General features: G+C 45.8%; 2 protein-coding genes and 1 long non-coding RNA gene across 3 annotated transcripts; 2 read left to right on the forward strand and 1 right to left on the reverse strand.

The window, feature by feature from the left end:
• The first annotated feature begins 2,547 nt into the window (after positions 1 to 2,547).
• Positions 2,548 to 3,173, forward strand: LOC123723375. Its single transcript, XR_006756718.1, has 3 exons — positions 2,548 to 2,603; positions 2,815 to 2,901; positions 3,144 to 3,173. It is a non-coding gene; the product is annotated as an uncharacterized LOC123723375 (long non-coding RNA).
• Positions 3,174 to 3,654: 481 nt separating this feature from the next.
• On the reverse strand, positions 3,655 to 9,521 carry LOC123723036 (putative nuclease HARBI1). Its single transcript, XM_045685576.1, has 7 exons — positions 9,258 to 9,521; positions 8,944 to 9,128; positions 8,761 to 8,860; positions 4,398 to 4,430; positions 4,297 to 4,326; positions 3,876 to 3,987; positions 3,655 to 3,785 (listed from the first exon to the last, which is right to left on the reverse strand). The coding sequence occupies exons 2-7, from the start codon at positions 9,099 to 9,101 to the stop codon at positions 3,655 to 3,657; spliced, it is 564 nt and encodes a 187-aa protein (XP_045541532.1). The 5' UTR covers positions 9,102 to 9,128; positions 9,258 to 9,521.
• A 3,618-nt stretch (positions 9,522 to 13,139) lies between these two features.
• Positions 13,140 to 15,126, forward strand: LOC123723037. The gene is made up of 2 exons (XM_045685577.1): positions 13,140 to 14,197; positions 14,256 to 15,126. The coding sequence occupies exons 1-2, from the start codon at positions 13,140 to 13,142 to the stop codon at positions 15,124 to 15,126; spliced, it is 1,929 nt and encodes a 642-aa protein (XP_045541533.1).
• Positions 15,127 to 15,493: the final 367 nt, after the last annotated feature.

A 15,493-nucleotide genomic window follows, 5' to 3' on the forward strand; every position in this document is an offset into this window, starting at 1 on the left:
TATAATTTACATAATCAGACTTCATGATGAAAATTACATACTACGTAAGAAGCAATTTGGTGAGCGGGAGTTTGTATAGTAGCTATTTAAATAGGATCCTACGTGTTACTGTATGTCAAAACCCTCCTAAACCGTCGGAATACGCAAACACGGGCGTTGAATCGTGTTAGCTTGGCTCAGAGCTCTCCCTGTACCCGGCTGCTGTATCAATCGATAAAATTCGGGTCCGCGCCCCCGGGCGTCATGGCAACGCTCTCCTCCCCCTACCCCATCCTCCAATGTTGACTTAGACGGATCGGGTAAGAGGCTTATTAATGGTTTTATGTTACTCTGCTGTACCCTATAAAAATATTTCGCCATTAAAAGTGTTTGTACACTTACTTCTTTATATCTTTACTTTGTACAAGGAATATTTGAACAAAGAAAATGAGTTTTGTTCAACAATTATAAAATCCATTCTTTTCAAAATTTGTATAAGATATATAAAATAATTAATTAACAAAATGCAGATTAAATTATTTTAACTGTGAGCAATAAAAATGTTTGTTCCCTGTTTAATACGTCGCCATTTTCCAGACTGCGTGGCGCCATTTCGAATCGGGAGCGTACCCGTCGACCCACCCCGGATACGTTCACGCTGAGCTTGTCACAATATCACTTTAAATGAAAAGCTTAAATATTTTTTAATCTCTTTCCAATGCGATAAAGTCCAATAAATAAATTGTAGGTGTCGAGTGAACAACAAAACTTTTATTTGATTCCAAACATTTACAATGAATGGGACGCAAAGAGTGTTGCCTCAATCATTTTAAATCAAAGCCCCACTGTCTTCATCAATTCAATTCAATTCAATTTCCAAGCAGTGGCTTTTAGGTGTGCCAACTGGGCACTGATATACTGTCTTCATCAGAAAGCTGTATTTACAACGACATCGATGACGTCGTTCGATCATAAAGATGACGAAAGAGTACAATAAGCATACCTCCGTGAAGTTGGCCCCCTCACTTTAATTTTTTTAACTTTTTTTTACGCAAATCGTTTGAGAATCGTTTGAGAGGGTTTGAGAGAAAAGAAATATCGTTTGAGAGTTCCTACTTTCTCCGTAAAAACAATTTCAAATTCTAGTGTGAAGTTGGCCCCCTCACTTTACTTTTTTTTATTTTTTTCAATGTGAATCGTTAGAGAGTCGTTTGAGAGACATTAAGAGAAAAGAAATATCGTTTGAGAGTTTTTACTTTTTCTGTAATAAATATTTTAATTCTGGGCATCGAAAGTTACAAATCGATTTTCCTTTTTTTCCGAATTAAATATGGCAATCATGCACTTGGACGTTTCAAATTTATTGTGTATGTAGAGAATGGTAAGAGAGTGATTGAGAGAAAAGAGAAATCGTTTGAGAGTTAATACTTTTTCTGAAATATATATTTCAATGTCGGAATCGAAAGTATCAAATCGATTTTCCTTTTTTCCGAATTAAATATAGCAATCACGCACTAAGACGTTTCAAATTTATTGTGTAGGTAGAGAATGCTTAGAGAGTGATTGAGAGAAAAGAGAAATCGTTTGAGAGTTAATACTTTTTCTGAAATATATATTTCAATGTCGGAATCAAAAGTTACAAATCTCAAAAATTGAAATATATATTTCAGAAAAAGTATTAACTCTCAAACGATTTCTGTTTTCTCTCAATCACTCTATTACCATTCCCTACCTACACCATAAATTTGAATCGTCTAAGTGCATGATTGCTATATTTAATTCGGAAAAAAGCAAAATCGATTTGATACTTTCGATTCCGACATTGAAATATATATTTCAGAAAAAGTATTAACTCTCAAACGATTTCTCTTTTCTCTCAATCACTCTCTTACCATTTTCTACCTACACAATAAATTTGAAACGTCCAAGTGCATGATTGCCATATTTAATTCGGAAAAAAAGAAAAATCGATTAGTAACTTTCGATGCCCAGAATTAAAATATTTATTACAGAAAAAGTAAAAAGTCTCAAACGATATTTCTTTTCTCTTAATGTCTCTCAAACGACTCTCTAACGATTCGCATTGAAAAAAAGAAAAAAAAGTAAAGTGTGGGGGCCAACTTCACACTAGAATTTGAAATTGTTTTTACGGAGAAAGTAGGAACTCTCAAACGATATTTCTTTTCTCTCAAACCCTCTCAAACGATTTGCGTAAAAAAAAGTTAAAAAAATTATAGTGAGGGGGCCAACTTCACGGAGGTGTCGCTTTCGTGCAGACGAAGGTAAATCGTCAAAAAAAAACAAATTATTGTCTATACTTGACGATGAACATTGTGTCATTTGAATTTGACGTATAAAGTTCAAATATTCTCGCGGTAAAAATACAAAAGTTTAGTGAAGTGTTTGTGTTTCAATTTACGTTTTGTAAAATGAATTCGAAAAACGCAAGCAGTGTGCAAATCGCCATAATGGTGGAATTTATGGAAAGGTACGTCAATAACGTATTTAAAATGGTAAACACCCCGCAGGGAAGAGTGAGGCGCCAGGAACTTTGCCAACCATTAAAGATGTTGCTGGGTCAGGTAGGTAGTGATCCTGACAAGTCTATGGAGCAATGGATCAAGGTTGGTTCTAATGTAATAATGATTGTAAACATAAAACAAGACATTCATTCTGAAGCATGTTTGTTATGCTGGCAGACACATCCTTTTTTATTTTACTTATTCTTTGCAAGTGCCCTTGCTATTGAATCATGTATTTAATAACAATAGTTTTGTAGTTGCCATTTTCCTAGCTACAAATATCACATTTCATCACCCAAACTTTATATTTTAGGACTACCAGTAGAGGAACAGTCAAATGAGGAGCCTCCAGTTGAGGAACCATCTATCCAAATACAAATTTTGGAGCAGATCACTGACAGTAATTTATTACAATCCTGTTATTTCATTTAGAAAAGAGATATGCAAATCTATTCTTCAGTTGGTAACTGTATTAATAGAAAAATATTTAATTAGTACCCTAATTTATTTGCCCATGTTTCTGTTTAATCATTTGGGTAAAATAAATAAATTAAAATCAATTGATACAATTTAATGTTTAGTTTTATCTTATTATATACAGTTTAAATATTAATATTTACTAACTTTATCATGATATTTCAGATGATGAACAAAATGATATATATGCTGCCCCATCATCAGTTCAAAGGAGAGGGAAATGGCATCCAGGACCCTCACTCACTGGCTTATTAATGTAATGCTTATGCTTTGAGATGCAGTCTCAAATGCAAAAACATGTAACATTTACATTGGTTTTGGTTGTAACTTGTGTAATTAATGTTTAAGTGAATATTGAAATAAAAAATAATTGTATATAAATAAAGTTTATTTTTAATTTGTAAAACATTCATCTTCATCATATTTCTTCTTAAAAATACATTTTTAGACATTATTGTGTGGGCTTCTTCAACCAAACTAAAAACTGCCAATAATTAGTCTATTCCTAACAGCCCGCCCCACAATCACATCCAGCCCGTTTTCAACAACAGTTGGTTGTGTAAGAGCAGTGGACAAAATTACTTCTTCATCATCTGTAGGAGTTCCTCTTGAATCTATGAGCATGTTATGCTGATAATAAAGGATACGCTGACCTAACAAATATCAAAATCTATATTTAACCAAATGCCCTTTCTATGCAGCTTCGGGCCTTGACATGCACTCTAGTGTAGTTCTCTCCTCTAGATCCTGGTTCTGCATTCAGAATAGGTGTCACAAGGTAGCTCCTTTGAGGGTAACCACTGTCACCTAAAATGTTATAAGTAATATTAAAGTTACAAATAATATTTAACATAGAACATCACCTGTTGAATATTTTTCTACTAAAAATACAATTACCCAACAACCAAACGGACTTGCCAGATAGTTGCAGAGCCTCCATATGGCTTTGCAGTCTGCTACTTGCCCAGATATGACTGTTGTGACTTGCACCACCAAACTTGGCATTAACATTATGTTATGAGACTCCATTCATAAGAAGCCTTCTCGCTATTATTGTACTTATTAATCTAGAGTTCGTATTTATCTTATTCTCTTTCTTTTACATATACAATATTTATAAATTTAAACTTACTTTTTTTCTAATGTATTACTGTATTACATAATATCTGTATTAGTAAAATAGTATCTTCAATTCATATCTGCCCTGCACATAATTATACTTTCCTCTCATATACCGGATGACTGGTAGAGAACGCCTTTAGGCATTAAGTCCTCCTTGTACTTATAAAAGTGCTAAAGAATAAATAAATAAATAAACATTAGTGATTCTGAGATCACTGTCACATACCTAAAATATTTAATTGAGATTAATCTTTAATTATCTTATAATTATTATAACAAACATAAAAAGGTTCATACCATTTGGACATTAAGAGAATGAAAGCCTTTTCTGTCACATTCTGTGTCACATTCGAGCGCCCGCGCACCGCGTTCGGAGACATTCGAGCGCCCGCGCACCGCGTTCGGACGTGTCTATACGCAAATAAATAATAAAAAAAGAAAAAATAATCATGGTACAGTGTAAAAAGTGCAAACAATTTGTTTCTACAAGTAAAGAAGACGTGTTAAAGTGCAAAGGGGAATGTAAAGGGGTATTCCATAAGAAGTGTGTTAAAAACAATACTCAGTTTTTACAAAATGAGATGTGCGATCTTTGTATGGCGGATTGCGTTAGCGAGTCAGAATGTGACAAAACCAGCGGTAGCTCGGTACCAATTGAGCAACTTATAATGGAAGTAAACAAAAAACTGGGAGTGGTGTTTAGAATTGAAAGAAGCCTGAAAGACATGAAAACAACGGTAGATTTTTATGCTGAGAAATACCAGGAACTTTTTGAGTTTAAGAAAAAGTCTGAAAATAAAATAAAATATCTAGAACAACAAGCTGAATACTTAGAAAAACGTAATAAGGCACTGGAAGAGAGGATTGTCGATATGGAGCAAAAGGAGAAAGAGAGAAACATAGAAATAGTGGGTTTAGAAAGAAAGGGTAACGAAGATTTAAAAAGTGTGATAACTATTTTATCAAAAAAAGTAGGAATGCCAATGGAAGATATCGAGGAAGTTAAGAGGGTAGGACAAGAAAAACCCGACAAACAATCTCGGCCGCTGCCTATCGTAATTACGCTGCGCACAAAATCAGCGCGCGAACAGTGGCTCAAGCAACGTAAACAAGTCATAACCAACGACGATATTTACTGCGACCGTAATGTTGGTAGGATATATATCAATGAGGACTTGAGTAAACATTTACGACAGATTTTTTGGTTGGCAAAGAAAGAACTGAAACCAATGTATAAGTATATATGGGTACAAAATTCAAAAATTTTAGTAAAGGCTAGTGAAGTAAATAAAAAAATTTATGCTATTAGGTCACAGGAGGATATTACTCGATTGATAAAATGTGCGACTCGCAATGAAAACGTAAGCAGCGACACAACATAATGCATCTAAGGGCCGCGCCACACTGTGTAATATTTAATAAATAAAATTCAATTTATTAGAAATAGTTGATGAAGAACTTAAATTCGTAGAATACGAAAATATCATAAGCTGGAGTAACTACATTCTTAGTAAACCCGAGAACCGTGAGATTGATATAATTCATTTAAATATTCGGTCGTTAAGAAAAAACTTCAACAAATTAATGATATTGGTAGAAAAATGTCAGTACAAAATCGATGTAATTATCTTAACTGAGATAAATATTCAGGAAAGTGAATCTTCTCTGTATACAATAAATAATTATGATAGTTATATGTACACAAGGCAGAATAAAAGAGGGGGAGGAGTTCTTATATACACGCTCAAAAAATTAAACTTTCACACCAATAACATTATAATGGACTCGGCGGAAATTACACATGGTAAACTTGAGATTGGACATAACTTAAATCATATAATTGCTGTCTATAGACCCCCCAATAAAAACAAACTACATTTCAACAAACACCTAGATGCAATCCTGGCAGGCATACCCAAGTCAGAGGCCGTGGTACTGATTGGAGACATGAATTTGGACCTGCTGCGTAAACATCAGTGCGCTACAATGAATGAATATAAAACCACTTTGTGTGGCTACGGACTGCAGTGCGTCATCCCGGCCACGGCGACGACGCGTGCGGCGATCGCGGACGGCCGCCTGCAGACGTCTTGCATTGACCACATCTGGGTACGGACTAACAATATTATTAAGTTTGAAGAGGCGCACACGTTCGCCTGTGATATATCTGATCATTATCTCATTAGCGTAAGATTACAAAGTTTGTCGAGTTTATATAAAACTAATAGTAAGGCAAAAAGAAATGTTTTAGATAATACTATGATTAAGAAAAAATTAGCTGATGTAGATTGGCAAGGGATGTTGTCTATTGACTGCCCGTTGTTATTGTATAGTACAATTTGTAATACTTTTAGTTCTATTTATTCTGAATGCTCGGTACCGTCAAGGGTTAAACGCGGCAGACCAAGGCAGCCATGGGTAAATGATAGCTTAATTAAAAAAATAACAAAAAAAAATCAACTGTTCAGAGAATGGAAAGCTGACCCAACTTCTATGGTGTTAAGGTTGGAGTACACTAGATATAGAAACATTGTGAATAAGGCAATTAATGCTGCTAAAAATAAATATAGAAAGGATCAGTTAGCTAAGTGTAAGGGAGACTGTAAAAAAGTTTGGGAACATATTAATAATTGGTTAGGTAGGGAAAAACTATCCGTAGATGACACAATAATGAAATATTTAGGGATGACAGATAATTTATATAATATATGCACCACTTTTTCTAAAACATTTACAGAAGAAATAGTAAAAATAAAGCATAATTGTGATTGTAAATTTTTAGATAGAAATAGTTATGTAAAGAAAAGTGATGTATCATTTAGATTTAACAATGTCAGAGCTGATCAAGTGATAAAAATTATTGATAGTTTAGATTGTCATAAATCACCGGGGTGGGATCAAATTAGAGTTGAGGACTTAAAAACAGTAAAGAATGACATTAGTATTGTATTATGTAAACTTATAAATATGTGTGTTTTGAAGGGGATCTATCCTAACGGTTTAAAAAAGGCAGTCATAAGGCCTATATTTAAACAAGGTAATCACTTAGATTATACCAATTATAGACCGATTGCTATTTTGCCAGTAATCAATAAAATTGCTGAAAAAGTTATTGTACCACAGATTAGTACATTTTTAGAAAAGCATCAAATTATAAGTGACAGTCAGCACGGATTTAGAAAGGGAAGAAGCACTGACACTGCTCTTGGGCAGTTCACCGATTATGTCAATAAAGAATTAAGTGAGGGCAATCAGCTCATAGCACTTTTTGTGGACTTCAAAAAGGCATTTGACACCTTACAGCATAACCAATTACTACTGGCCATGGAAGAATGTGGTATCAGTGGTCCCATCAATAGATATTTCCACAATTACCTCAAAGAAAGGTCAATGTATACGGTTGTTAATGGGATAAGGGGAGCAGAGGCGGGTGTAGTGCTCGGTGTGCCAACCGGCTCAGTGTTCGGGCCGGTTGGGTACATCATGCACGTAAATAGTGTGGTCAACGTGGTCGAGAATTGTAGGGTGTACATGTATGCAGACGACATGTGCTTGTTGGTGGCTGGCAGAGATTTGAAGAGGATGGAAAGATTGATGCAGAATGATTTTGATCGAGTGGTTCAATGGGCGCACGATAACGGTATACTATTAAATATAGCGAAGACAAAGTCTATGTATATATATTCACCCTACAATAGGAATGCAAAGAAGGCTGCAATACATGGGGTTCATGTCATTGGCCACTCATTTGACTGCTTCCACCGCAGCGACCAGAATTGGTGTAACTGTCCAAGGGTAGACTGTGTTACTACTTTTCGGTATTTAGGTCTGACGTTAGATAGCTGTTTTAACTGGCGACCGCATATAAATACTGTTTGTAACAGATTAAGAGCTGTTTTGGCTAAATTATATCAGCTCAAAAGAGTGGTTAGTAAAGATATTATGTTCATGGTATACTATGCGTTAGCAGATTCAGTGATAAGTTATGGTTTAAGTTCATACGGGTTAACATTTAAAACTTATACAGATCAAATTAAAAATATACAGTTACGTTTATTGAAATTAATTGTAGATAAAAAATTTAAAGATAAATATAAACACGATTATTATAAACTCTTTAAAGAATGTCAGATATTACCTATTGATAAAAAAACACACTACCTAATAATGTTACAGTTATACTATAAAAATGAAAAGGTTACGGATTTAGAAGTAATTACTAATAATTATAACACGAGGGCTGTCGCTGCGGGTAACGTACGCGAAGCCAGAGCTTATAATTATTACGGCGAACGAACCAGAGAATACTTGGCTCCAAAGCTTTTTAATAAATTCTTAAGACCTTTACTAGTTCGTAGTTCAATTGTGAATAGTTCTGTAAATAGTAGGGGCTCACTGAAGCAAACATTGAAAAATATGCTGCTGTAGCTTTCAATCAACAATGAATTGTTCTTGATTGAAAGCTCAGCAATAAATATATAAATAAGAAATAACTTGATAGCGTTAGTTTAAAATTGTATTTAATTAAGATTATATTTATGTGTTTGGAAAGTTGAAAAGGTGCGACGCCTACAAACCACGTGAGGGGTTTGGCGAACATTAATTTGTAAATAGTGTTATTTTTTTCCTGAAAATAAATAAATAAAAAAAAAAAAAAAATGTTATAAAAACAAAGTACATCTGCAGCTGGACGAACTATGGCCACATGGGTGCAATCAATGGCACCAATTACACCAGGAAAATTAAACTTAGTATAAAATCTGTAAAATAATATTTGTAAGTAGTTGTATGTGCTCAAGATAATAAAAATAAAATGACGGAAGTTATATATAGTAACCCCTACCCTTGCTTAATTTTAGTTCTTTGTGTGCTTGTTTGTGGGAATTGTATCCATTTATTTGAAATCTCATTCAGAGCTTTTGTCACCTCTCTGATACACCGACTTACACTTTTTTGATTCATATGTACCTCATTAGCAACACCTTTCTGATATGAACCCATGGCATAAAAGTTCAATGCTGTCAGCACCTAAAATATAATAATTGTGTCAGTATAAGACTCAAAGTGACTAAAGTTAACATTAATCATATTAAATACATAATCACCTTTTAACACACATATATTAAAAAAAACATATATCATAAGAAATCAATTTACCTTAAGTTCCAGTGAAGTTGTTTTCGAACCTTTTAAACTGGTATTGTGCCTGAGCTCGTCACACAACGAGTGGAACTCTTCCTTATTCAGCCTGTAATGAGCTCTAAACTGCCACTCCGGAATTTTTTGGAGTAACCGTTCGCGATTCTTTCGCCATTGCGAAGGCCAAGCAGGGAGCGTGGGAGGAGTGGCTCCAAACGCTGGAGGAGGACCCGTGGGGCAGACCGTACCGAGCGGTGCGGAAGAAGCTTCGACCCTGGGCTCCACCCATAACAACTACCATGGAGCCACAGTTGGCGGAGGAAGTGGTCGGGGCTCTCTTTCCGCACCGGGTAGGGTCTGCCTTGCCGGCGGAGGAGGAAGGAGAGGCGGTCAACGATGAGGTGGAGCCGGTGTCCGAGCAGGAGGTGATGGACGCCGCCGTAAAGCTCCGCCTCAAGAAGACCGCCCCCGGGATGGACGGTGTGCCTGGTCGGGTACTATACCTGGCGCTTCCCGAGCTCGGGGGGCGGATTAGGGCCCTTTTCACCAGATGCCTGGAAAAGGGCCGGTTTCCCAGCTCGTGGAAGGAAGGTAGGCTCGTCCTTCTAAAGAAGGATGACCGCCCGCCCGACCAGGCATCGGCGTATCGGCCGATTGTGTTGCTCGGCGAGCCGAGTAAACTCTTCGAGCGCGTGCTCGTTGCTCGTCTCGCCGAGCACATAAATCTGAGCGACGCGCAGTTCGGATTCCGCTGTGGCCGGTCGACCATCGACGCGGTGTCCCGACTCAAGGGCCTAGCCGAGGAGGTAGTCGCACAGGTCGGCGTGTTGGTGGCTGTGTCGTTGGATATTTCAAACGCATTCAACACGCTGCCCTGGACGGCGGTGATGGAGGCACTGCAGCACTTCCGTGTTCCGGGCCACCTGCAAAGGCTGATCCGGGACTATTTTATCGGAAGGGCTGTGGTGTACCCCACGAGAGACGGCTGGGCCCGACGGGCCATGTCGTGCGGTGTTCCACAGGGATCGGTCTTAGGACCGTTCCTGTGGAACATCGGTTACGACTGGGTGCTGCGCGGTGACATGTTGCGGGGGGTCGGCCTGATATGCTACGCCGACGACACCCTCGTGACTGCTCGTGGCAGCACACACCGCGAGGCGATGGTTCTCGCCACAGCGGGGGTCGCCCAGGTGGTCCACCGAATTCAGAGGCTGGGGCTCGAGGTGGCGCTCAACAAGTCTGAGGCCCTGGCATTCCATGGGCATCGACGTGGGCCGCCTCGAGGCTCCCAAATAACGGTGGCCGGAACACCCATCACCATCGCAGGTACCATGAAGTACCTAGGACTCATCCTCGATGGTCGATGGGCCTTCCGGGAGCCTTCCAAACTTTCCAAACCTGGGCGGCCCTGGAGGGACATGCCGCCGCCTCTATATGGGGGTGGTGAGGTCGATGGCGCTGTACGGGGCGCCCATATGGTCGGAATCCCTCAGCGCCCGTAACCGCATCCTGCTGCGACGTCCGCAGCGGGTGATGGCGCTGAGAGTGGCTCGGGCGTACCGTACGGCGTCATACGAGGCGACGTGCCTGATCGCCGGTAGCCCGCCGTGGGCGCTCGAGGCCGAGGTCCTCGCGGCGGTCTATCGGCGATTGAAGGAGAGTGACCTCCGCCCGCATCCGTCGGAGGTCAAGCAGTGGAGGGAGGAGGCTCGCGACGACCTCTTCCGGAGGTGGGCGGAGGAGCTGGAGTCCCCGGGACCGAGCCGGCAGTTGGTGGCGGCGATCCGACCCGTCCTGCGGGAGTGGGTAGAGTGCCGCCACAGGGCCCCCAACTACCACCTCACTCAGATGCTCACCGGGCACGGATGCTTCGGGGCATATCTGTGTGGGGTGGTGAAAAGGGAGCCCACCGCGGACTGCCACCACTGCGGCACCGGCGAGGTGGACACGGCGCAACACACGCGCGAGGCATGCCCAACGTGGGCGGAGCAGCGCGTCGCCGTGTCCTCGGTCCTTGGGACGGACCTCTCCCTGCCTGTCATGGCAGCTGCTATGGCAGACAGGGAGGAGGTATGGAAGGCGGTCTCCTCTTTCAGCGTCGAGGTTATGACGCTGAAAGAAGCGGCGGAGCGGGCGCGGGAAGACGCCGTCGACTCGCTCCCGATCCGCCGCAGGAGACCGGGGCGGCGCCGTCGAGCGCACCTTGTGGCGCTAGACAGGGCGCCGCCGTGAGGGACCCGCGGGCGGCGAATCGGGGTTCGCCGCCTGCCTCGCAAGGGTCCCGTGCTGTAGGACTCCCCACGTGTTCCGGGGAGTCCTCGGCGAAGGTCGACGGCGCCTTCTGCTGAAGGCGTCGTCGCGGAAGCAGGGCCCGCCGCATCTCCACGTGGCGGGCAATCCGCAGACGGGGCCGTGGTGGTGTGCTATTGCGTTCCCACGGCCCCATCACAAGCGGAGAAGGTGGAACACCGTTGGGTTTTGGTGAGTATACCCGGCGCCCCTATTGGCGCCGGGGGAGCCTCACATAACCGCCCGCCCCCCCGAAGGGCGGGCGGTATGCTTAACACATTTCCCAACGTTAAAAAAAATAAAAAAAAAAAATAATAAAAAAAAAATAAAAAAAAGGTTCCCCACCAACGGTTCCCGCCTTGTCGTGGCGGTGGGGCTCTAGTAACCGTGGCTGCCTCCCACGGTGGAGCTAAGAGGAACCAGGGTCGGCCTAGCGTGTAGGACCGTTCGTCTTGGGCCGGACTGGACTGGTCCAGCGTGCAGGGCCGACCCACCCGGAGGAGGCTGCCAGAGGTGGACTTTGGGGGTGCGCTATCCCTATGGCGGGTCCGCCGGTCTTTGACCGGTGGGCGAGGGCTTCGGCCACCGTCGGATAACCCGTAATCTGCACTGAGCGGATCGGGGGCCCTGCGCACTGAGCGTGGGGCCGCGAGGAAGAAAACCTCTCTAAAAAATTACCCGGTGGCAACACCACACTTGGCCGTCCACTGGTCATTTTGATCGGTGGACGCCAAGCAAACCGTAATCCGCACTGAGCGGACCGGGGGCCCTGCGCACTGAGCGCGGGGCTGCGAGGAAGAAAACCTCTCTAAAAAATTACCCGGTGGCAACACCACACTTGGCCGTCCACTGGTCATTTTGATCGGTGGACGCCAAGCAAACCGTAATCCGCACTGAGCGGACCGGGGGCCCTGCGCACTGAGCGCGGGGCTGCGAGGAAGAAAACCTCTCTAAAAAATTACCCGGTGGCAACACCACACTTGGCCGTCCACTGGTCTTTATGATCGGTGGACGCCAAGCAAACCGTAATCCGCACTGAGCGGACCGGGGGCCCTGCGCACTGAGCGTGGGGTCGCGAGGAAGAAAACCTCTCTAAAAAAATTACCCGGTGGCAACACCACACTTGGCCGTCCACTGGTCTTTATGATCGGTGGACGCCAAGCAAACCGTAATCCGCACTGAGCGGACCGGGGGCCCTGCGCACTGAGCGTGGGGTCGCGAGGAAGAAAACCTCTCTAAAAAATTACCCGGAGGAGGAGTACACGCCCTTTGGGCGGTGCTGGGCGCGGCGTGCACCGAGGTGCCGTCGTGCGGAGTGGAGGGGTGTTTTTCCGCGGGGCTATGCCGGATAGGGCCTCCCATACCGGACAGGCCCGCGGGAAACACCAGTGGACCCTTAGGGGTCGTAGGATGGAGGGCCTTCAAGGCCCTCGGCGCGGCAGGGCAGATTAGGTCAGGTCGTGCAAACGTCGGTGTGCGGCAACACTTTAAACTGCAGAGGACCTCGGTCGGTGGATGGCGGCCTTTTAGGTCGTGCGTCAATGTTAGGGGACCTCACCCTGCTACCTAAAGGCGGTTTCCGGTGTCCGACAACACTGGACAAAGTATGAGATGGCAAGCCAACAAAACGAAATACCCCAGGAGGGTACCTCCGGCACTGCCGGAGGAGAATCCCTCCCCGTGGCCACGGCCGCGGGCTGCCCCGCGTATTCTGGGGGGGGCAAGGACTGCTTTTCCTATACGACGACTCAGGCTAGAATAATGGAAACGATTGCACGTGATCTGGATTCGGAGGTGACGAGGCGCCCGTCGCTGGACGGCGTCAAACTGAAAGAGGCGAGAGTGCGGCTGGAACGCTTGCCGATCGCGGCACTCAGCGATACATCGGAGGGAAAGACAAGATGTGACAGGATGGAGTGTGATGGTGGAGCAGCGTCCGATTCGGACTGCAGCGTCACCGTCGCTGCCGAAAGGGGGCCGATTTCGGATGCCATGGCAGCGATGCTCGGCGCCAAACGGCCCCGCCTCAGTGAGGGGTCCACGGATGAGGAACGGACGGCGTCCCCAGTGACGGCAAGGTGGCGCCAACAAGAGAAGAGGGCCGCGGCCAAGGCTCGCGCCAAACAAAAGGAGGAAGATCTGAAGGACGCTGCGGTATCAATTAAGGAAGCCGTGGAAGTCCTCGGGGCCCGTACACTATCGGAGGAGACATGCCAGCTCCAGGCGGACAACGCCCGCCTGCGGGCCGAGATGGATGCACTCCATAAGGAGTTAGCAGCTATAAAGGAGGATCTGCGGAAACGGGGTTCCGCAGTCTCCTCCTCGCTTGAGGACAGACTCCTCCCGGAGAGGAACCTGCGGCCGCCTCTTGCGGCCGATAAGAAGAGGGACGGGAGCACGTACGCTGCCAAGCTTGCGGGGCAGCCGACGGTGCCCGCTAAAGGAAGAGACCAGGGAGCGGCCAGGCAGGCGACGCAGAAAGTGCCAGCCCAGCCAGGCACCAGCGGCACCCAACGAAAGGCTCCCGCTGCGCCACCGCAGCGCCCGCCGGGCCCCGCCCAGAGCCGGCCCGAGACACAGGGCACGAGCGCCCCCTCAACCGCTACTGCGGAAAAGGGGAAGAGCAAGAGAAGGAGAAAGAGGAGGAAGAATAAGAAAAAGAACCCACCGCGGGCAGCAGCAGTCGCAGCCCGCGGTTGGTGAGTGGATAAAGGTGGGGCCCAAAAGGCGACAAAAGGAGAAGGCTGGTGCCGCCAAACTCCACGCGCCCCGGTCGTCTGCGGTGGTCATCACGCTGCAGCCGGGTGCGTCGGAGAGAGGTGCCACCTATGCAAGCGTCATTGCCTCGGCAAAGGAGAGGATTAACCCGGCCGAGCTTGGAGCCCAGGGCGTTCGCCTTCGGAAGGCTGCCAACGGGGGTCGCATTTTTGAGTTCCCAGGCGCCTCCAGTGGCGAGAAGGCGGACTCCCTGGCCCAAAGGCTGCGGGAAGTCCTGGATAGTGAAGTCGTTCGCGTCTCCCGGCCTACTAAGTCGGTGGCCCTACGGGTGTCAGGCCTGGACGACTCTACCACCAGTGCCGAGGTGGTCGCCGCGATTGCTGCAGCGGGAGGATGCCCCGCCGAGCAGCTGCGGGCCGGCGTGATGTCCACCGGCCGCGACGGACTGGGATCAGTGGTTGTCCAGTGTCCCGTCGCGGCTGCGAAAAAGATCGTGACCGCTGGTCGTCTTCTGGGCTGGGTGTCCGCCCAGGCTAGGGTGCTGGATGCCCGGCCAATGAGATGTTTCAGGTGCCTGACTCCCGGGCACCTATCCGGCCAGTGCCAGGGGGTGGACCGCTCCGGACTCTGTTTCCGGTGCGGTCAACCAGGGCACAAGGCCCGCGGATGCACCGCTGCGCCTCACTGCGTGGTCTGCGCTGCGGCCGGCATGCCGGCGGAGCACCGAGTCGGCAACAAAGCCTACGTCTCCCCACCCAAGGGGAAGAGAAGTAAGAAGGGAGGTGGGGACGGTCAGAACCCGACGGTCGGACAGCCCACTGCCTCACCCCTACAGGCGGCACCGCCGCAGGCCGAGGAGGTTGCTATGGTCGTGGAATAATGGCCCTCAACTTCCTCCAAGCCAACATCAATCACTCCGCCAGAGCTCAGGACCTTCTGTTCCAGAGCATGGCGGAGTGGAACATCCACGTGGCGGTGGTGGCCGAGCCATACCGGGTCCCAGCTGGGGACGATTGGGTGGGAGACGCAGACATAACATCCCGGTCCATCGCAGGCTCTCCGGCCTTCGCGGACGTGGTCCGAGGCCGGGGATACGTTTCGGCCCTCGTCGGCGACATCATGGTGGTCGGAGTGTACTTCTCGCCGAATCGGAGTCTCGCCGACTTCGAGTCTTTTCTTTCTGAGGTCGGCGTCCTGATAGGCGGAAGTCGCTCCGCCCGGGTGCTCGTCGCGGGGGACCTCAACGC

This window comes from Papilio machaon, chromosome W (assembly GCF_912999745.1).
Source record: "Papilio machaon chromosome W, ilPapMach1.1, whole genome shotgun sequence".
Lineage (NCBI taxonomy): Eukaryota > Metazoa > Arthropoda > Insecta > Lepidoptera > Papilionidae > Papilio > Papilio machaon.